Genomic DNA, 24,464 nt, shown 5'->3' on the forward strand with positions numbered 1-24,464 from the left:
ACTGGTACCTGCAGAAACCTGGTCAGGCTCCGAAACTTCTAATTTATTATTCTTCAACTCGGCAGTCTGGGATTCCTGATCGTTTCAGTGGGAGTGGATCTGGGACTCAGTTTACACTGAAAATCACTGGAGTCCAGGCTGAAGATGCAGGAGATTATTACTGTCAAAGTTTGCACTACCCCAACAGTCAATATGTATTCACACAGTGATACAGAGCCGTACAAAAACCTCCCTCAGTCAGACTGCACAGAGACTGCACTGCTGCAGCTGGGACCTACTGTAGGTGCTGAGGGGGGAGGCACTGATCTGTAACACTGAGGGGCTCTGCTCTAAAACACTGAACTACTTTGTGCAATAATAACTCCCATATTCTCAAATATATTACACTTTCTCTAAATGTTAATGTTCTTACATCCAAAGTTTTCTGTTAAAATCCCTCATTATTTTAAAATAACGAAACACAGTTCAGATCAAAGTATTGGTCAGAATTAATTTGATTCATCTTTTCTAAAAAAAAAAAAAAAAGGAAAAGAAGCTTGATCAGCACTTTAAAAAGACAAGGAAAATATGCAGAGATTGAACAAAAGACTGAAATTGTAAATGATGGTCACTGTACCAGAGATGGGGTCTTACACTCTTAGCCCATACTTGAAATATGTTGAATGAAATTTTGGTAGATATTAATGTGCCACAAATAACATCTGGCTACACTTCAAAATGCTTCAGAGCCGCTTTGAGCGCACCGAGTGAACCAACGAAATGAACTCCTGATGAACTCCTGAACGTCGGAAAATTGCAGTAGCCTATATTTTAAAAATACAGCAAAAACATAGCGGTGGGGAGCCTTGAGGTGCTGCTGGAGTCACTCCAGGTGTTGAGTAACTGGTGTAATCTCAGAGCTCTGTCTGGGCTGCTCCCAGGTGTTGAGTAACTGGTGTAATCACAGAGCTCTCTCTGGGCTGCTCCCAGGTGTTGAGTAACTGGTGTAATCACAGAGGTCTGTCCAGGCTGCTCCACTCTGGCCTGTGTGTGCTGTCCATGGTGCTGCAGACATTGGGAATTGGGAGAGGTGACAGGAGAAAGAGAGAAAAGATCTGGGCGGGGCATCCAGTCTCTGCAGCACACTCAGTTAAAGCTGCAGTGAATAGTGCACGTGTCCCAGCCCTCTATAGACCCACTGCTGTTCACACATCAGAGCTCCTCTCACTGTGTTAATTGGGAAGAATTTATATTTTGCTTCATTATTACTCCCATTGGCAAAAAATGTCAGTTGTTCCGAAGCAGCCCTCTGACATAAGATACCAATTTCTAGATGAATTAATTGTAATGAGATGAACACAAGATGTCACAGAACCCAGCAGCAGTGGACAGCACACAGTCCAGAACAGTGAGTCACTCTGTCCAGAACACTCCCAGCACACATTACACAGGCTGCTGTTACACACCCTGACCAGTCAGAGCATCACTGCTGCTTCTGATCTGATACTCCAGCACCATCATAAAAGAGCTGAAACTACAGTCTGATATGCAGTCCTGTCTAATCCTGTGAGCAGCTGTGTGAAAGGGCCTCGTATAACTGTGTGCATCGTCACCACAGGAGGGAGGGCTTCATTTGGCCCAGTTGTCCCTTTGTCAGTGAGGAAAAGTCAATCCTCTGGTTGGTTGTGTGCCAGCGGTCTGCCTGAGCAAACTGCACAATGTGAGCTCACAGACACAGTGTCTGTGCTGCTCAGCTGCTCCAGAGCTGAATGAACATCAGTGGCTGCTGGCTTCTCTGTGCGTCCAGCATTGATGGAGGAAACACAGATCAGGGACGAAATACAGATCAATCCTGGTTAAAAAAAAGAAACAAAGATGCTCTTCAGACTGAATTCACGTAAAAACACAAAAATGCAGTATTTCACTTTTCATTAAATGTACATGGATAAAGTGTAACTGAATAATTCCATGTGCCTGACTGAGGTCCTTGACTTTCTGAACACCCATAAAAACTGCAATCAGAATTCAAAACATGTACATTTACTCAACTCATATTTTACACAATCTATCCACTTCAGCCCTTCTTGACCATGTACGCATATTCACATGTCTTCATGTACACAGGTCAATGTCAGAAACCGTTACTTTGACATTTAAATGTTTGACAGAGTAAAAACAGCAGTAAATGATACACGCGTCCCAGGCCTCTATAGACCCACTGCTGTTCACTCATCAGAGCTCCTCTCACTGTGTGTGACAGGATTTGTATAGAGGAAGGGGCTTTGCATACCTGTCCTGCCTCACTGCTCCACACACTTTAAGACCCCCAGTACTGATCAGTGACTGTCCAGTCCTTTCACAGACACTGACACAGGCAGCATTATGATGATGTCAGTTTTTCTACTGCTGATGCTGGGAATCTTTGTTCAGGGTGAGCAAGATAAAAACATTTTTTTACTTGGGATTTTGGTTCTATTTAAAATGTTATTTGCTAACTTTTCACATTACAACTCTTTTCATAACAGTGCCTTTTGTTCTAATAAAAAAGTATCAGATTATGACACATGTTTGATAATATTGATGTGCAAAAACCTCCCTCAGTCAGACTGCACAGAGACTGCACTGCTGCAGCTGGGACCTACTGCAGGTGTTGAGGGGGGAGGCACTGATCTGTAACACTGAGGGGCTCTGCTCTAAAACACTGAACTACTTTACGCAATAATAACTCCTATATTCTCAAATATATTACACTTTCTCTAAATGTTAATGTTCGCACATCCAAAGTTTTCTGTTAAAATCCATCATTATTTTAAAAGAACGGAACACAGTTCAAATAAAAGTATTGGTCAGAATTAATTAGCTTCATCTTTTCTAAAAAAAAAAAAGGAAAAGGAGCTTGATCAGCACTTTAAGAAGAAAAGAAAAATATGCAGCAATTGAACAAAAGACTGAAATTGTAAATGATGGTCACTGTACCAGAGATGGGGTCTTACACTCTTAGCCCATACTTGAAATATGTTGAATGAAATTTTGGTAGATATTAAAGGTTTGGCCAGGGCAAAATCTAAATTCACGTTGATTAATGTTAATACCAATGAGGTGATCCCCATGCATTCTGGGATAATCCATTCCTAATAATCACGCAGCATCTTTGGAAATGAATGCAAATAATCAACGAGATAAAATATCTTTGAGACATTAGAGAGATCATTCAGAAAGGTCATCAGAGTTCAGGGCCTGAGATTTGGGGTGGTGCGGGGGTGGGGGCAGGTTGGTGAAGTTCAGCTGAACTAAGTGCAGCTGAGGCCAGATCTGATCTCCACTGATAAAGAGCACAGGGAGGGAGGAATGCTCTCCCACCCCCAGGAATGCTCTCCCACCCCCTGATACACCAAAAGACATTTCTCTCTTTCTTTATCTTAGATGTTGGGGTAAGGGAAAGCATTGTCCTTTGTTGTAGCCATGATTTAGGAGGCACTTTCATGGTCATGGAAGACTAATCTTAGTGTCATATTTGAATAAGTAATGCAGGATTGACCTGTCCCCCAAATCCTCCAGAATTGAGTGTTGTTTGAGAGTAGATGAACCACTATGGGTTCTGCTTCCAGAGCTCTCCCTCCATACACCACACAAGCTGCCATTACACTCTCCAACCACAGGAGGAAAACAGAGTGCTAGTGTTGTTCCTGATGTAAAAGCACTGCAGTATAATCAGAGAAAGGAAACTACAGTCTGGTGTTAAACTCAGACCTGGCCAGTGCTGACTGTTTGAAGCAGAATTGGACACAGAACTGATCAGTGGGAGGGTGTCAATCAGCTCGGTTTCAGAATACATTCAGTTCATACACCCCAAAAAATATGTCCCAGCCCTCGATAGACCCCCTGCTGTTCACACATCAGAGCTCCTCTAACTGTGTGTGACAGGATTTGTATAGAGGAAAGGGCTTTGCATATCTGTCCTGCCTCACTGCTCCACACACTTTAAGACCCCCAGTACTGATCAGTGACTGTCCAGTCCTTTCACAGACACTGACACAGGAAGCATTACGATGATGTCAGTCTTTCTACTGCTGCTGATGCTGGAACTCTTTGCTCAGGGTAAGTAAGATTCAAACATTTTAACTTGGGATTTTGGTTATATTTTATATTTTATTCACTAATTTTTCACAACAGTGCCATTGTCTACTCAAATATGCTAGAATATGACACAGCGTTTAGAAATTAATTAATGTCCACTGATCTACATTTCTTTGTTTTCTTTTTCAGAATCAATGGCAGATATAGTTGTGACTCAGTCTCCATCAGCTCAGGCTGTTCAGCAGGGAGACACTGTCTCTATCAGCTGTACAGTCAGTCAGAGTGTTTACTACCACTCAAGCACTGGCCACTATCTCAGCTGGTACCTGCAGAAACCTGGTCAGGCTCCTAAACTTCTGATATATCTCGCCACAACTCGCCAGTCTGGGATTCCTGATCGTTTCAGTGGGAGTGGATCTGGGACTCAGTTTACACTGAAAATCACTGGAGTCCAGCCTGAAGATTCTGGAGATTATTACTGTCAGAGTTACCACAGTGGTGATGTGTTCACACAGTGATACAGAGCCGTACAAAAACCTCCCTCAGTCAGACTGCACAGAGACTGCACTGCTGCAGCTGGGACCTACTGCAGGTGCTGAGGGGGGAGGCACTGATCTGTAACACTGAAGGGCTCTGCTCTGAACTACTTTGTGCAATAATAACTCTCCAATTCCCGAACCTAACACACTTTCTCTAAATGTGAATGTTAGAACCAAACTATAAAATCCATACATTTATAAGTAAACATTTTTAATTGAGAGAACAGCCTTTACACATGGGAATTGGTCAGAACCAACTTGTTTCATCTTTTCTAAAACATACAAAGAAAGGGCGACTCACCACTTTGTAAACACAAGGAAAAGATGCACAGATTCAACAAAAAACAGAAATGGTGAATTGCAATTTAATGATGTTTACTGTACCAGAGATGGGACCCTATACTCAACACACATGGTGAATATGTTGAAAAGAGTGTTTGTACTTTTCAGAGGATTACCGTTACTTTAGCTTACATGGCATTTAGCAGACGCTATTATCCAGAGCGACGTACAACGAAGTGCAGATCAAACACATGTACAGGAGGACAGTACAGTTCCGAGTCCTCGTGTAAACATACAGATAATCAGAACCCTTGAAGAATACAATCAACTTCCAAACTAGCATACCACATTTGGCAGCTAGAATACCCTGAGTACAACAATACAATAGCTAATACAAAAAACAACAATATCTACACAAGTAACAATATCTATACAAACTATACATAAGTGCCATTACAGTCTATGGCATATACAGTATAAGGCTAATCATGGTGGTGAGTTGGGGAGGGAAAGGTGTAGCCTGAAGAGATGAGTCTTCAGTCTGCGCTTGATGGAGGTCAGAGACTCTGCCGTTCTGACATCCACCGGGAGGTCATTCCACCACCGTGGGACCAGGACAGACAGCAGTCGTGAGTGTGAAGTGCAGGTGTGGCGAGGGGGAGGCGCCTGGCTGCACTTAGTGGCAGAACGGAGGGGTCTTGTTGGTGTATAGGTCTTGATAAGGGATTGAATATATACCAGGGCTGATCCCTTAACTGCCTGGTATGCAAGCACCAAAGTTTTAAATTTGATGCAAGCCATAACAGGCAGCCAGTGGAGGTTGTTGAGCAAGGGGGTGACATGTGAATGTCTAGGAACATTGAATACCAGACGGGCTGAATCATTCTGGGAGTACGTCATCCAGTAATTTAGGATCTAAAGAAGGTTTTTTTTTTCACTTTGATCAATGTTACATGAATATTAATGAGCAGATCCTGAGGCATTCTGGGATAATTCACTCCCTGAACAGGATGTACAGTCCTCCATCACAATGGCTCTGCATCTGAGTGAGTGAACTGCAGTGTGGGAGAAGAAGGGGTTGCTGGGAGAATGTGCTGTATGGGAGAAGCAGCTTTTCAGTGCTCTCACCAAGTGATGGAGGACATTGCAGAAATGACATTTGGTGATGAATATGATTGAACAGAAAAAATGAGGACAACAGAAAAAAATCACTGTTGAAAATATGACGGGAAAACGTTCCAGTGCCTTCTACAGTTAGCCCAGTATTCCCTGTTTTAACACAAGGCTTCTCATTCTACTCATCTAAAAACTGCAGTGTAAAATATAAAGAAAGTATGTGTTCATGGTTACAAAGGGGAAATAAACACCATAATACTGTTAGTTCTTAGATCACATTTCAGATGGATGGCATTTGGATCATTCTCAGGGCACTGACTTCCTGATCTCTCATAGAACTACTTCTATCAGAACACCCAACATGGGAATGTATTAATAAACACATTTTAACAAACATTAGTACAAATGCAGTCACATTTCACCAGTAACATGGATATGAAAGTGTAAAATAGTTTCAGAAAAGCTACCATTAATACCCACTGCTGTTCACACATCAGAGCTCCTCTAACTGTGTGTGACAGGATTTGTATAGAGGAAGGGGCTTTGCATACCTGTCCTGCCTCACTGCTCCACACACTTTAAGACCCCCAGTCCTGATCAGTGACTGTCCAGTGCTTTCACAGACACTGACACAGGCAGCATTATGGTGATGTCAGTCTTTCTACTGCTGCTGATGCTGGGACTCCTTGCTCAAGGTGACACATTATTTTACATTTTAATTGAGCATTTTGGTAGTACTTCATGTCATCTTTAACAACATGTGTGTTTTCAAAACCATGTCATTATGGTCTAATGTTTTGTTTGACAATACTAATGTGCATTGACATCCATTTCCATGCTTTTTTTTTCAGAATCAATGGCTCAAGTAGTCCTGACTCAGTCTCCATCAGCTCAGGCTGTTCAGCAGGGAGACACTGTCTCTATCAGCTGTACACTCAGTCAGAGTGTTTACAGCAGCTACCTCCACTGGTACCTTCAGAAACCTGGTCAGGCTCCTAAACTTCTGATTTATTCTATCTCAACTCGCCAGTCTGGGATTCCTGATCGTTTCAGTGGGAGTGGATCTGGGACTCAGTTTACACTGAAAATCACTGGAGTCCAGGCTGAAGATGCAGGAGATTATTACTGTCAGAGTTATCACAACATCAACAGTCAATATGTATTCACACAGTGATACAGAGCCGTACAAAAACCTCCTTCAGTCAGACTGCACAGAGACTGCACTGCTGCAGCTGGGACCTACTGCAGGTGCTGACGGGGGAGGCACTGATCTGGGACAGCGATACTGCACGCAGGACTGTAGGGGACGACAATGAGTTACTGCCCTGAATACACACCTCTCTCTGCTGAAGAGGAGCTGCTCTGTCTCATACAATCCCCACCACAGAGCTGTTGCTGAACCACACACACTTCTGTAGCACAATATTATCAGAACCTGTGACTGCACTTTACAATGAAAAATTCATCACCACAACAAAAACATTTTTGAGTAGTTTCAGTTGTATTTTGCTCCACTTTTGCAGCTCCAACTGTCTGATTGTATTGCCATATCCTTCAAATTTATACATTAAAATAATATCTTAATCGATAATGGCATTATGCTCTGAAAACCTTCAGAATAAGGTTAATTTGTGTTCCGTCTTATTTACCAAATAAATACGCACTAAATACGACAACAATATAACCTTTTTTTAATGATTAACCAATTCAGCAAAAATGTTCAGTAAATTGACATTTCTCCTTTTTTAAGACTCAAACCAATGGTGTCGAGTAGCTACGGAACGTTTTGTCACGAGCTTGGGACTAAAGAACAGAAATTTGTAATGTAATAGACGTGTATCGAATATGATAAAACGATCAAATTGAATCAGCAATACAACCATAACGCGTATCAAGCGCGATCTTATTTCAATCAAGTAGCCTATGTAAAATAAAGAACTCTTTGACTTCGGAATTTTAAGTTTTAGAATTCAAAATAGTCCGGTTATGATGATGGATAGGCTATATCATCATATTTCATTTAATGGGACGCAAATAACATCTGGCTGCACTTCAAACTGCTACAGAGCCGCTTTGATTCAACCGAATGAACCAATGCAGTTCATTTAGTTCTGCACGGAATAAAATTCATTCAGGCTAATTCAAATGATCTTGTTTGAATGTCCGAAAATTGCAGTATATTCAGAAATATAGCAAAAATATCGATATCTGAAAGAGAGATTACTTACTTCCAATTGATAGTTTTTTTCGCCACCGAAAGTGAACCCGAAGTGAACAGACTCATTCACCAGCCGTACAAAAACCTCTTGCTCAAAAGACACTGACTTCCTCTGTCTTTTCAAGTGCATTCTAACTAAAAAAATTTTTTACACATCATACGCAAATATATTCTACTCTACGAAGTGTTTCTGTGGCAAGATTAGAAATCATTTGAAATCAATGGTTAATTTCACAAGGATTCCTGTTATTTAAGCATCGCGAGAATTATTAAAATTTTTATTGACGACATCTAACGTCGCAAAATGACAATATATTGAAAAAGAAAACACAAACAACGATATGGATGTATCTGAAATAGAAATTACTTACGTCCAACTGACAGTTTTGTTCCGCCACCGAAAGTGACCCACAGTGATACAGACTCATTCCCCGGCCGTACAAAAACCTCTCACTCAAGACACACAGCCGTCCTGTGCCTTTTTCATTCTGACTTCACCCAGATTCTGAGTCAACCATTTATAATGTGTAACAACACACCATTAACTATTTATGTTGGCTAGGCATATGCATACTCTCTTGCGCATTTCAAGTTCATGTTGCTTTTCTGTCTATTTTAACGACTGAGTCGGTTGTAATAAGATAGAAATATACAATGCTAGCAATTCGCAAAACCTTTCATCAAAATTAATGTAGCCAATAACAACTGGTCGAATTTCCAACTATTTTTGCGGAAAATCCTGAAAAGTCTTGTGGAGAAACTTACTGCCGATTTCCAGTTTGGTCCCGCCACCGAAAGTCCACCACAGTGGTTGAGTCTGATTAACTGGCTGTAAAAAAACCTGCCAGTTGTACAGATGGTTGATCCGACCGACTGTGCAGTGTTCGTAAGTCCCCTGCTGGACAATTGTGAAACGACCGTTAAGATGATATTCAGAAAGCTGATCAAGAAGTGGATACAGGGTTCTCCTCATTAATTCAACGTTAGCTTTTTTCTTTGACCTCAAAAAAGATGAAATAATTATTTTATTTCTTCATCAAAGTAAATTTGGCAAGTGTTGAGTTTCCAAACTGCTTGTACAGAACACATTCAGATTTTCATATAAATGTGAGCCAAAGTTCAGTAAAACAGCGTCTGATGAATTATTCAGAACACTTCCAACTCCTGGACATATATATCTTTGTGGCGCTGAAACAGTAAAGCATAGATAGCATTCCACCCTGTGATAAACAGGAATAAAATAAATGTTGAAATATTTATACAGTGAGTGCAACAGAGAGGCAGACAAGGAAAAGCAACAGCAGAGCTAAAATTAGGCCTTGTGGGTGTATTTGAGGAACAGAAAGATCAAGCAGTTAGGAAAAATAAAAACGGTTTATGTTCCCCCATGTCTTCAGCTGCAGTGCAGGGGGTGCAGGTGAGAACAGACCAGCAGTTTCATGGGGTTCACAGAGGGCCACAGGCTTCCAGGCTTGGGTCAGCATCTGTGGGGAAGGTCACACACCCTCAGTGCAGCAGTCCCACATTGAGGGCCCCAGGCTGTGGGCAGTGGCCCTTTTATCTGGCGGTGTGGAGCCTCTAGGTGCTGCTGGAGTCACTCCTAGTGTTGAGTAACTGGTGTAATCACAGAGCTCTCTCTGGGCTGCTCCCAGGTGTTGAGTTACTGGTGTAATCACAGAGCTCTGTCTGGGCTGCTCCCAGGTGTTGAGTAACTAGTGTAATCACAGAGCTCTGTCTGGGCTGCTCCACTCTGGCCTGTGTGTGCTGTCCATGGTGCTGCAGACATTGGGAATTGGGGGAGGTGACAGGAGAGAGAGAGAGAGAGAGAGAGAGAAAGAAAAGATCTGGGGGCGGGTCATCCAGTCTCTGCAGCACACTCAGTTAAAGCAGCAGTGAATAGTGCACGTGTCTCAGCCCTCTATAGACCCACTGCTGTTCACACATCAGAGCTCCTCTAACTGTGTGTGACAGGATTTGTATAGAGGAAGGAGCTTTGCATACCTGTCCTGCCTCACTGCTCCACTCACTTTAAGACCCCCAGTACTGATCAGTGACTGTCCAGTCCTTTCACAGACACTGACACAGGCAGCATTATGATGATGTCAGTCTTTCTACTGCTGCTGATGCTGGGACTCTTTGCTCAGGGTAAGCAAGATTCAAACATTTTAATTTGTGATTTTTGTCATATTTTACCTTTCATTACTTTTCACAATACCACTTTTTTCACAACATTGCCATTGTTGTATATTGAAATATGCAAGAATATGACATAGCGTTCGGAAATATTAATGTCCATTGATCTACATTTCTTTGTGTTCTTTTTCAGAATCAATGGCAGATATTGTTGTGACTCAGTCTCCATCAGCTCAGGCTGTTCAGCAGGGAGACACTGTCTCTATCAGCTGTACAGTCAGTCAGAGCGTTTACAATGACGACTTCCTTAGCTGGTATCTGCAGAAACCTGGTCAGGCTCCTAAACTTCTTATTTATCGCTCCACAACTCGGCAGTCTGGGATTCCTGATCGTTTCAGTGGGAGTGGATCTGGGACTCAGTTTACACTGAAAATCACTGGAGTCCAGGCTGAAGATGCAGGAGATTATTACTGTCAGAGTGCACATAACATCGGTAGTAGCTGGCCGTTCACACAGTGATACAGAGCCGTACAAAAACCTCCCTCAGTCAGACTGCACATAGACTGCACTGCTGCAGCTGGGACCTACTGCAGGTGCTGAGGGGGGAGGCACTGATCTGTAACACTGTAGCTCTGCTCTAAAACACGGACACTGAACTATTTTGTACAATAACAACTCTCATATTCTCAAACCTAAAACATGTTTCCTAAATGTTAATGTTGGCACATCCAATGCTTTCTCTTAAAATCCGTTATTATTTCATAAACAAAAATATGTCATTGAAAGGAACACACTCATGACAGTGAATTGGTCAGAATCAATTCACTCCGTATTTTCTTAAACAAAAAAAGGAACAGGGACTCTATCACCATTTTGGAAACACAAGGAAAATATGCAGAGATTGAACAAAAGACTGAAATTGTGAATTATGGTCACTGTACCAGAGATGGGGTCTTAGACTCATAGCCCACCCATGAAATATGTTAAATGGAATGTTTTTACATATTCGAGGTTTGACCAGGGCTAAATCATAATTTTGTTTTTTCTCTTTCTTTATCTTAGATGTAGGGGTAAGGGAAAGCATTGTTCTTTGTTGTTGCCAGGATTTAGGAGGCACTTTCATGGTTATTGAAGATAATGTTCAGTGAAATTTTGAATTAGTAATGCAGCCTTTTAATGGTTATTGTAGTCTATTTTCTAAATAATTTCAGCAAAATTTGAGGAGGTAATGAAGGATTGATCTCCATCCCCAATCCTCCAGAATTCAGTGTTGTTTGTCTGAAGAGGAACCACTAAGGGTTCTGCTTCCTGAGCTCTCTCCCTCCGTACACCATACAAACTGCCATTACACTCTCATACCACAGGAGAGAGACAGAGAGCTTCTGTTGCTCCTGATCTAAAAGCACAACAGTATATTCAGAGAGAGGAAACTACAGTCTGGTGTTAAACTCAGACCTGGCCAGTGCTGACTGTTTGAAGCAGCCCCACAAGGGAGCGCAGAATTGGCCACAGAACTGATCAGTGGGAGGGTGTCAATCGGCTCGGTTTCCCCTGTCTTATCACACAAGAGCCTTTCTTCTGCTCACCTGCAGTCTGCAGGCTGCCTGTATTAGCTGAACAGGATGAACAGCCCTCCATCACAATGGCTCTGCATCTGAGTGAGTCAACTGCAATGTGGGAAAAGAAGGGGTTGCTGGGAGAATGTGCTGCACGGGAGAAGCAGCTTTTCAGTGCTCTCACCAAGTGATGGAGGACATTGCAGAAATGACATTTGCTGGTAAATATGATCCAACATACTAAATTAGGACAACAGAAAAAAATCACTAATGAAAATATGTTGAAATAATTCCAAAGCTCGACTGGACAAAATGTCAGAGTAATCAGAGAGATGAAGTAGAAAGTGTCCTTCTACAGTTAGCCAAGTATCCCCTCTTTTAAAGCAAGATTTCTCATTCTAATAATCTGAAAGTGTCAAATGTTATGGAAGGACCAGCTCATGGTGACAACACATTCACCATTGTATTGTGTTACTTCACTTTTGAATCATTGCCTGTTCATGTGTGATAACACTGACTTTCTTATTTCTGATAGTGAAACCTCCATCAGAACACACACTAAAGTTAATTTGAAACATTGATGAGACATTTTTCACAATCTTAGTCCCCTGTGACCAATGACACAGCTCTAATAGTGCAATCCAATTTCAGAAAGTTGTATTTACTTGTTTATAAGTTTATTTACTGTAGCCACTTGGGGGGCACACGACACTGGGTGTGTCAGGTATTCACATGAGGTGGTGGGGGCATATTAGGTCACGTGATCACAGGTAAGGGGACAAGGTGTGTGAATGGTGAAGAGATACGGTTCTTAGCGTTCTCGGAGACGAACACGCACGGGAGCAACAGCCACTAACGCACAGCTACAGCATCCAGCACAGCAATATTTCAATCACCAGCACCGGTAACGTAAACTCTCCCATATCTGTGAACAAGGGGATTGGAATAAATGGAAACACCCCTCAATCTGAATTATTGTTTGGACATCTGTTTGTATATTGGACGCATAAGGAATACTTATCCATCCACTTGTAGGGTAGCCTCCACACACACAATACATTTTTTTTATCTGGTTAAAAGCAGCAGTGAATAGTGCACATGTCTCAGCCCTCTATAGACCTAATGCTGTTCACACATCAGAGCTCCTCTAACTGTGTGTGACAGGATTTGTATAGAGGAAGGGGCTTTGCATACCTGTCCTGCCTCACTGCTCCACACACTTTAAGAACCCCTGTACTGATCAGTGACTGTCCAGTCCTTTCACAGACACTGACACAGGCAGCATTATGATGATGTCAGTCTTTCTACTGCTGCTGGGACTCTTTGTTCAGGGTGAGCAAGATTGAAACATTTTAACTTGTGATTTTGGTTAAATTTGACGTTTTATTTTCGGAGTTTTCACAAAACAACTCTTTTCAGAACAATGCCATTTTTTTTGTTGTTGAATTTGAGAATATTACCAAATATTACCGAGTGTTTGATAATATTAATGAGCATTGACATCCATTTATTTGTTTTCGTTTTCAGAATCAATGGCAGAGATAGTTGTGACTCAGTCTCCATCAGCTCAGGCTGTTCAGCAGGGAGACACTGTCTCTATCAGCTGTACAGTCAGTCAGAGTGTGCTCGGTGGCAGCTACCTCCACTGGTACCTGCACAAACCTGGTCAGGCTCCGAAACTTCTGATATATACTGCCACAACTCGCCAGTCTGGGATTTCTGATCGTTTCAGTGGGAGTGGATCTGGGACTCAGTCCAGGCTGAAGATGCAGGAGATTATTACTGTCAAAGTTTGCACTACCCCAACAGTCAATATGTATTCACACAGTGATACAGAGCCGTACAAAAACCTCCCTCAGTCAGACTGCACAGAGACTGCACTGCTGCAGCTGGGACCTACTGTAGGTGCTGAGGGGGGAGGCACTGATCTGTAACACTGAGGGGCTCTGCTCTAAAACACTGAACTACTTTGTGCAATAATAACTCCCATATTCTCAAATATATTACACTTTCTCTAAATGTTAATGTTCTTACATCCAAAGTTTTCTGTTAAAATCCGTCATTATTTTAAAATAACGAAACACAGTTCAGATCAAAGTATTGGTCAGAATTAAAAAGGAAAAAGAAGCTTGATCAGCACTTTAAAAAGACAAGGAAAATATGCAGAGATTGAACAAAAGACTGAAATTGTAAATGATGGTCACTGTACCAGAGATGGGGTCTTACACTCTTAGCCCATACTTGAAATATGTTGAATGAAATTTTGGTAGATATTAAAGGTTTGGCCAGGGCAAAATCTAAATTCACGTTGATTAATGTTAATACCAATGAGGAGATCCCCATGCATTCTGGGATAATCCATTCCTAATAATCACGCAGCATCTTTGGAAATGAATGCAAATAATCAATGAGATAAAATATCTTTGAGACATTAGAGAGATCATTCAGAAAGGTCATCAGAGTTTAGGGCCTGAGATTTGAGGTGGTGCGGGGTGGGGTCAGGTTGGTGAGGTTACTGGTTGCAGAGAAATGTCTCAGTTCAGCAGTGAATCATAGACTTGTTTATCAGTGTAAGTGCAGCTGAGGCCAGATCTGATCTCCACTGATAAAGAGCACAGGGAGGGAGGAATGCTCTCCCACCCCCAGCAGTGTTCCTCCTGCTCTTTCCCAAACTCTACATTCAGCTCCATGAGCTCCACTAACCGCACTTTCACCCTTGGTCGTGGAAAAACACTGATAAACCAAAAGATATTTCTCTCTTTATCTTAGATAATGGGGTAAGGGAAAGCATTGTTCTTTGTTGTAGTCATGATTTAGGAGGCACTTTCATGGTCATGGAAGACTAATCTCAGTGTCATATTTGAATAAGTAATACAGGATTGACCTGTCCCCCAAATCCTCCACTATTCAGTGTTGTTTGAGAGCAGAGGAACCACTATGGGCTCTGCTTCCAGAGCTCTCTCTCTCCATACACCACACAAGCTGCCATTACACTCTCCAACCACAGGAGGGAAACAGAGTGCTAGTGTTGCTCCTGATGTAAAAGCACTGCAGTATAATCAGAGAGAGGAAACTACAGTCTGGTGTTAAACTCAGACCTGGCCAATGCTGACTGTTTGAAGCAGCCACTTAACGGAGAGCAGAATTGGACACAGAACTGATCAGTGGGAGGGTGTCAATCGGCTCAGTTTCAGAATACATTCAGTTCATACACCCCAAAAAATGTGTCCCGGGCCTCGATAGACCCACTGCTGTTCACACATCAGAGCTCCTCTCACTGTGTCTCTCACTGTGTCTCAGCCCTCTATAGACCTAATGCTGTTCACACATCAGAGCTCCTCTAACTGTGTGTGACAGGATTTGTATAGAGGAAGGGGCTTTGCATACCTGTCCTGCCTCACTGCTCCACACACTTTAAGACCCCCAGTACTGATCAGTGACTGTCCAGTCCTTTCACAGACACTGACACAGGCAGCATTATGATGATGTCAGTCTTTCTAGTGCTGCTGATGCTGGGACTCCTTGCTCAAGGTGACAAATTATTTTACATTTTAACTGAGCATTTTGGTAGTACTTCATATCATCTTTAACAACATGTGTGTTTTCAAAACCGTGTCATTATGGTCTAATGTTTTCTTTGACAATACTAATGTGCATTGACATCCATTTCCATGCTTTCTTTTTCAGAATCAATGGCTCAAGTAGTCCTGACTCAGTCTCCATCAGCTCAGGCTGTTCAGAAGGGAGACACTGTCTCTATCAGCTGTACACTCAGTCAGAGTGTTTACAGCAGCTACCTCTACTGGTACCTGCAGAAACCTGGTCAGGCTACTAAACTTCTGATACATTATATCTCAACTCGCCAGTCTGGGATTCCTGATCGCTTCAGTGGGAGTGGATCTGGGACTCAGTTTACACTGAAAATCACTGGAGTCCAGGCTGAAGATGCAGGAGATTATTACTGTCAGAGTTATCACAAAATCAACAGTCAATATGTGTTCACACAGTGATACAGAGCCGTACAAAAACCTCCCTCAGTCAGACTGCACAGAGACTGCACTGCTGCAGCTGGGACCTACTGCAGGTGTTGAGGGGGGAGGCACTGATCTGGGACAGCGATACTGCACGCAGGGCTGTAGGGGGCGACAATGAGCTACAGCCTTGAATACACACCTCTCTCTGCTGAAGAGGAGCTGCTCTGTCTCATACAATCCCCACCACAGAGCTGCTGCTGAACTACACACACTTCTGTAGCATAATATTATAGGATCACAAAGTGTACCAAACACACTTCTGTAACAAAACATCACAGTATTTCAGTAAAGGATTTTTATTTCCAGAACATAACATTTAAGTTCAGTGAAAAATGTGAAATTTTACATTACATTTACATTTTTGTCATTTGGCAGACACTTTTAATCCAAAGCAATTTACAAGTGAATAGGTTTCCACAGGTTAAAAGCATCAAATCCATAACTAGCAAAACATGCATGAAGAGCTGTTCTAAACAAAACTAAAATATTTGTATTTGTAAAAAAAATTTTTTGGTTACGGTTAGATAAGAGGGATAGTAGGCAAGTCCAGAATGGAAAACAGGCGTCAACATGCAGCTCGACCATCTGATGCTCGTAGTGACGGAACCTTCAAGTGACCAAAGCTGGCAGATCGGAGTGGTCTTGCTGTGGTGTAGGGAGCAATTAAACATTGGATTGAAAATGGGGCAGTGCCCTTACAGTGTGACAATCAGTGAGAGGGCAATTGTCAGAGAGGATTTGGCAGGGATGTAGAGAAGCTCAGTCTTGCCAAGGTTAAGCTTCAGGTGGCGGGAAGTCATACACATAGAGATATCAGCCAAGCAGGCAGAGATCTATATGGTGAACCAAGAGACATGGTGTATAGAGACAAGAGGATAGGACCAAGAACTGAGCCCTGTGGGACTCCAGGATGTGGGTCAGAGACTGAGCACCTCCAAGTCACCTGGTAGGAACGACCAGAGAGGTAGGAAAAAAACCATGCAAGTGCAGATCCTGTGACGCCTATCCCCAGTCAGCGACAAGAGCAGAATCTCATGGATCTCAGAATATCAAAGGTGGTTTACAGGTCAAGGAAGAAACACAAACAGACGTCTCTTATTCAAATCATGATATGTCACCAGGTTGAAGTGTTGAAGGCATTAGTGCAAATCTGTTCACTTCATTGTTTTAATTGTAATGAATGCCCTCAGTGCTGACATTGATGTATCAGAGGTAAGAGAATGAACAAAACCCAACCCCCAGACATGAAGTCTCTCATCTGAGACTGATGCTAGAGCATGTGTGAGGTACAGCCCCCTCCCTTTCTCTCCTCATGTGCAAACACCTGTCTCAGGTTTGGGTATTTTGGGCTGAGAAACTGTGAGCAGTGGGAGTGAAACTCAGATTTGCATGTGCAGGGCGGGGCAGGCTGGTTCTGCTGTCCCTCAGTGGGACTGACTCAATCTCAGAATAGAGCAGCACTGTGGCCAGGTGTCTGGGCCGTCCCCAGGGGGTTAGTGTGAGCTGAGCACACATCCTGCTGTACAGAAGTGCTCTGAGCACGCTGCACACATCACTGCTCCTCTCAGCAGGCCTCCAGAGCTAGGGTATTTCTTATAGATCATGTGCTATTATCATTTTATTTGGACAAAGCAATCCATGTCATTATTACAGTATTTTCAAAGAAAAGAACACCCGGCATACATTTCTGTGTGGTTTCTGCAGACACTAATGTCAGCAACACAACATATCTGGGAATAAATATGAATTTAAAAAATAGATAAAGTTATCTATCATTATCATCTCATATTCATTTTTGAGTGTTTTATAAAAGTATTTTCAGTGCCACGAATATAATTATGATTTAATCAGAGAAAGGGAACCCCCAAAACCACAGGATAATCATAAGCACATAATAACTGCCAGAGACACAGTAGTTCTTCAAATAATCTTTATTATGTCAATGAAATTGATCTAACAGCTATTCTCAAAAGCACACAAACACAAATAAGAGCACACGTGTGCATATTTGTTTTAATGAACACAAGCAGAGCACATGAGAGATATTAGCACTGGAAGCTCAGGCTGGAGGAAGGATTCACACACAGGCTCAGCTCAGTGTGACAGCAGTAAGGAGCAGAGAGGCTGAGGGCAGAACAGGGTAAAAACAGTGTGATCAGAGTGTGTGAGCTGGGCCTCCACCCGGCCTACTAAGAACAGTGGGCTCTCCTCAGTGTCTGAGGGGGGGCAGACTGGGAGCCCTTTGTGGCCTCACAGGTCAGTGACCCCGCCTTCATCCAGTCTCCCGCACTGAGAGTCAGCGAGCTGCTCCAGCTGTACAGGCCGTCATTCCCCAGGACCCCCACACTCCCGGCCACGCCCGAGCTCCAGCTGGCGTCGTCCACTTTCCAGCGCAGAGTCCAGTCTGAGGGGAAGCCCTTGTTGGCCAGACACACCAGTGTGGCCTTTCCCTGCTCCAGCTCCACACTGGAGGGTGGCAGGACTGTGAGGGTGGGAACTGTGTCACCTGGGAGACACAGAGAGACATGAGCTCAGAGAGTGGACACACCCCCATGCGCCAATCATTCTGTCCTCACAGCAAGACAGGAATGTGACACAGAGAATATCAGGTGTTACTCATTTGCAATGGCTGAAGAGAATGTGTCCTGGTTTGCTTCATCTTGTACAGGATAAAGCACATTGACATGTTTAAAAGTTCTATCTATTTGCATTCCATTATTATCAGAACCTGTGACTGCACTTCACAATGAAAAATTCATCACCACAACAAAAACTTTTTTGGGTAGTTACAGTTGCATTTTGCTCCACTTGTGCAGCTCCAACTGTCTGACTGTATTGCCATATCCTTATAATTTATACTTACAAAATTATATATTCATCGATCATGTCATTATGCTCTGAAAACCTTCAGAATAAAACCAAATAAATACGCACTAAATACGACAACAATATAACCTTTTTTTAAAAAAATGATTCAGCAAAAATGAAGAAATTCTCGTTTTTTAAAGACTCAAACCAATGGTGTCGAGTAGCTACGGAACGTTATGACACGAGCCTGGGACTAAAGAACAGAAATGTGGAATGTAATAGACGTGCTATTCATCTAATAATACGATCATACGTTATAATGATAAAATTATCCAAAATAAAGTCGAATATGAAAAAACGATCAAATTTAATCAGCAATACAACCATAACGCGTATCAAGCGCGATCTTATTTAAATCAAGCAGCCTATGTAAAATAAATAACTCTTTGACTTCGGAATTTTACGTTTTAGAATTCAAAATAGTCCGGTTATGATGATGGATAGGCTATTTCATCGTATTTCATTTAATGTGACGCAAATAACATCTGGCTGCACTTCAAACTGCTCCAGAAATGCTTTGATTCAATGCAATGCAATTCATTTAGTTCTGCACGGAATAAAGTTCATTCAGGACTGTATTCTGAACATCAACGCGATAGCTACAAACACTGTTTGAATCTAGTGAGCTAGTTTAAATTGCCAAGCTTATTCAAATAATCTTGTTTGAATGTCGGAAAATGCCAGTATATTCAAAAATACAGCAAAAATACTGAAAGAGAGATTATTTACTTCCAACTGAACAGACTCATTCACCAGCCGTACAAAAACCTCTTGCTCAAAAGACACTGACTTCCTCTGCCTTTTCAAATTCTAACTTAACGTCGCTTTTCAAACGAGTCAATCATTTGTCAATCAATGTAACATTTTTTCTTTGATTTTACGCATCATAAGAAAATATATTCTACTCTACGAAGCGTTTCTGTGGCAAGATTAGAAATAATTTGAAATCAATGGTTAGTCTTGCAAGGATTCCTGTTATTTAAGCATCGCGAGAATTATTACAATTTTGATTGACGACATCTAACATCCTAATATGACAATATATTGAAAAAGAAAACACAAACAACGATATGGATGTATCTGAAAGAGAAATTACTTACGTCCAATTGACAATTTTGTTCCGCTACCGAAAGTGTACCACAGTGATACAGACTCATTCACCGGCCGTACAAAAACCTCTCACTCAAGACACACAGCCGTCCTGTGCCTTTTTCATTCTGACTTAACGCAGATTTTGAGTCAAGCGTTTATAATGTGTAACAGCACACCATTAACTATTTATGTCGGCCATGCATATACTATACTACAAATGTATCTTACTCTCTTGAGCTTTTCAAATTCATGTTGTTTTTATGTCTATTTTAACGACTGACTCGGTTGTAATCAGATAGAAATATACAATGCTAGCAATTCGCAAAACCTTACATCAAAAGTCATTTAGCTAATAACAACTGATCGAATTTCCGACTCTTTTTGCGGAAAATCCTGAAAAGTCTTATTGTGTAGAAACTTACTGCCGATTTCCAGTTTGGCCCCGCCACCGAAAGTCTGATTAACTGGCTGTATAAAAACCTCCCAGTCGTACAGATGGTTGATCCGACCGACTGTGCAGTGTTCGTCCCCTGCTGGACAATTGTGAAACGACCGTTAAGATGATATTCAGAAAGCTGATCAAGAAGAGGATACAGGGTTCTCCTCATTAATCTGTTTTCATCTTTGACCTCGAAGAAGATGAAATAATGATTTTATTTCTTCATCAAAGTGAATTTGGCAAGTGTTGAGTTTCCAAACTGCATATAAATGTGAGCCAATGCTGAGTAACACAGTGTCTGATGCATTATTCAGAACACTACCAACTCCTGAACATAGATATCTTAGTGGAATAACACACATGTTGGGATCTTTATACAGTGAGTGTAACTGAGAGGCAGACGAGGAAAAGCAACAGCAGAGATAAAATGAGGCCTTGTGGGTGTATTTGATGACCAGAAAAGTCAGGCAGTTAGGAAAAATAAAAACGGTTTATGTTCCCCCATGTCTTCAGCTGTAGGGAAGGGGTTGCAGGTGAGAACAGACCAGCAGTTTCATGGGGTTCACAGAGGGCCACAGGCTTCCAGGCTTGGGTCAGCATCTGTGGGGAAGGTCACACACCCTCAGTGCAGCTGTCTGAAGTCACTCCAGGTGTTGAGTAACTGGTGTAATCACAGAGCTCTGTCTGGGCTGCTCCCATGTGTTGAGTAACTGGTGTAATCACAGAGGTCTCTCACACTGCAAACCCCAACAGTTATACTAACTTACAAATATCATCAATGTAGTACTTAAAACCTGATATTTAGTTAACCAAACTCTAAACTGTTGTGTTCTGTCAACGAGTAATGAGGTTTTAATTTTATTGGAATATAATTATTTGAGTAAACATTGCACCGCTACATAATAATTTTGAGTATCTAGTCGTACGCGTAGCGTCTGATGTCATCAACGTCTTTCTAGGCTTTCAGAAAAATTAAGATGGCTAACCTCGAGCGGGCATGAGAGACTTTCGAGCATATTAACATATTTTTGCATGTACCTGCAAGCCTCATCATCGAGTCAAGCGATCATTTTCACAAGTTTTGTCCTGCTTTTTGTTATAAGCGTTCTCATTTGGTAAGTAAATCGATTTCTTTTTTATGTACCGTTGACCGTTTGCTAGCTTAGCTATCTGTGGGTAACGGTCGCCAGCGAAGTATCCATGGAAGATAAATTTAACATAGCTTTTAGTTTGTAGTGTTTCCACCTAGGTGACTATAGATGAGCAGGTGTAAGTGTTAAAGTAAACGTAGTGAGCATGACAACCGTGTTATGCACTAATATGTTCGGGTCACAGCATTATCTGAAATGAATGTGAAAAATACAGCAGGTTGGTAGACACTACTAGCCGAACTGGAATTACTTAAGTGTGTGGGGCAAACTGGAGCATGAAGAGAGTGTGTTTGGAGCAAGAAAAGTGACCGAGGTGGAGCTTTTTTTCCGTCCAGTTTTTGGAGGGAGTCATTCTGGCGCGGAGTTAATTTCCCGGTCATTTTTGATATGTGCGATTGTCGTGAGAAAGAAGTAATGAGAAGTAGACAATTAGCCTAGAGTTAGATATGAAGTTAATTTAGGCATAACCACAGATTTACAGCATACACAACGTTGCTACGTGATAGTAAATGAGCATGACTGATTATGTTTGTGATAAATGTCCAACAAATAATGTATGAAGCTTATATTATGATATTATTATTATTATTATTATTATTATTATTATTATTATTATTATTATATTATTATATTATATATGTTTTGTACTCTCTCTTAGGCTCAAGTGGAGGCCAAGTGGTGTGTCATTTCAATCTGCATTGAAATGGTCCTGGTTTGGTTATTTCATCAAAAAACTTCCAAAAGTGTGCAAATTTTGTTAGAAAACCAAAACTTCCAGAGGGCGAGCCAATACTTTCGTCCATGACTGTATCACTTGTTTGATTACTTTCCTGTACATCTATGGATCATTGTCGGTAGGGCCTAGACTGCAGTGAACAAGTGGGGAAATATTTCTACAATTATTATCATTTTTAATTTGTTAATCAAGGAGGAACATGATGTCAACATGAGACTCCCTTTGTCCCTTTGTGCACTTCCTGTCTACCTACGTGAGGATGATTCTGAGTTCTTCAATACCTGCAATGTAAGCACTATTAATATAAAATAATACTAACATAAAAACAAACTTGAATGTGTGCAAATTAAAGTCATTAGTGGATGTAATCATTTGTTCCTTTTGATGAATGGAAATAACCTAAAGGTCACAGCACTTTTAGAATTTCTGACATGGATTTCTTCTATAAGGATAGAAGTCATGCATACTGTTGCAGCCTCATGGTACTGTAGCTTCTACAGAATCTGAATGTTACGTGATTATAACTTTAGAAAAGATTCATGACACATCCAGTAATGACAGGAAAAAAGATTACTACCACCATTAACCTTCAATATACTGTACCATGTGACACATGGTCACATGTGAGTGATGCAGAAAAACAGAAGGGAGCCACAGTGAGTACATATAGTTTATGACTTGTGATCTTGCTTCTAGAACACCTGATAATTGCATTGATTATGTTTTGCAGCAAGAAGAGGAGCAAGATATCAGCGCTGCTCCTGTTGCTCTCCTCACATCTGGGGCGGGCACCTTCAGTGCCGAGAAGTGGTTGTGGTCTTCGTTGTGGTTGAGGGGGAGGTTGTTTTGAGGGATCTTCCAAGGTTGGCTGAAGCATTTATTTTGTTTGGCCTCATTTATGCTTTCAATTTGGAGTATCCAAAGAAACTCATCCACACATTCACGTTCATTCAGAAAATACAGATGTGTCTAGATAACAAACCACTGAAACCATCCCTACTGAATTTGAAAAATGATTTGTTGAACCAAACAGAAAGCTTCAGTGTACATAAAGGCTTTTTGTTTTTTTTTTCAAAGGAGCAGCCCACATGTAAATGTTAACATTGCCCTGCTTGTTACAGGAAGGCTGTAAATGCCTGTAAACATTTTTTAGGTGAATTTAAAATTATGTAGTTGTTTGATGTGTCAGGGGATGAACAAAAAGAGATTTTTGATTTTGAAGGTCCTTTTTAGGTTGCAAATCTCTAATTATGCGAAGTTTAAGATGACTGAGTCATTTGATTGTCAGAATTTTTCAGTTCAATTTTCTACCATCCAACATGTTCAGTTGAACAAAGCTTCACTGAGTGTTATTGAATTAAATTAATTCAGTATGTAGAGGTTAAAAGATATTAGTATAAATATAATATGAGTCAATAGAACTTATTTATTTTGTCATTGCTTCAATGCATTTTGAGTCCAGATGAAATATTGTTTTAAATTAAAGTGTAATTAAAATTAACATTTTCTTAGGTAATAAGAACTTATTAGGTTGTGTGCTGTCCATGGTGCTGCAGACATTGGGAATCGGGGGAGGAGAGAGAGAGAGAGAGAGAGAGAGAGAGAGAGAGAGAGAGAGAGAGAGAGAGAGAGAGAGAGAGAGAGAGAGAGAGAGAGAGAGAGAGAGAGAGAGAGAGAGAGAGAGAGAGAGAAAGATCTGGGGGTGGGGCATCCAGTCTCTGCAGCACACTCAGTTAAAGCAGCAGTGAATAGTGCACGTGTCCCAGCCCTCTATAGACCCACTGCTGTTCACACATCAGAGCTCCTCTAACTGTGTGTGACAGGATTTGTATAGAGGAAGGGGCTTTGCATACCTGTCCTGCCTCACTGCTCCACACACTTTAAGACCCCCAGTACTGATCAGTGACTGTCCAGTCCTTTCACAGACACTGACACAGGCAGCATTATGATGATGTCAGTCTTTCTACTGCTGCTGATGCTGGGACTCGTTGTACAGGGTGAGCAAGCTTGAAACATTTTAACTTGTGATTCTGGTAAAATTTGACATTTTATTTTCCGAGTTTTCACAAAACTACTCTTTTCAGAACAATGCCATTATTTCTTGTTGAATTTTAGAATATGATTGAATATTACAGAGTGTTTGATAATATTAATGTGCATTGACATCCACTTCTTTGTTTTCTTTTTCAGAATCAATGGCAGATATAGTTGTGACTCAATCTCCATCAGCTCAGGCTGTTCAGC

General features: G+C 41.5%; 1 gene segment (V, D, J or C); it reads right to left on the reverse strand.

Annotated features, from left to right (window-relative positions):
* Nucleotides 1-17,850: 17,850 nt before the first annotated feature.
* On the reverse strand, nucleotides 17,851-21,387 carry LOC133113308 (Ig kappa-b4 chain C region-like). The segment is given in 3 exon segments: nucleotides 17,851-18,440; nucleotides 20,317-20,424; nucleotides 21,372-21,387. Coding segments are annotated over 3 exon segments (441 nt in total).
* Between the last annotated feature and the right edge of the window lie 3,077 nt (nucleotides 21,388-24,464).

The sequence above is a fragment of the Conger conger genome, chromosome 2 (assembly GCF_963514075.1).
Source record: "Conger conger chromosome 2, fConCon1.1, whole genome shotgun sequence".
In the NCBI taxonomy this organism is placed as follows: domain Eukaryota; kingdom Metazoa; phylum Chordata; class Actinopteri; order Anguilliformes; family Congridae; genus Conger; species Conger conger.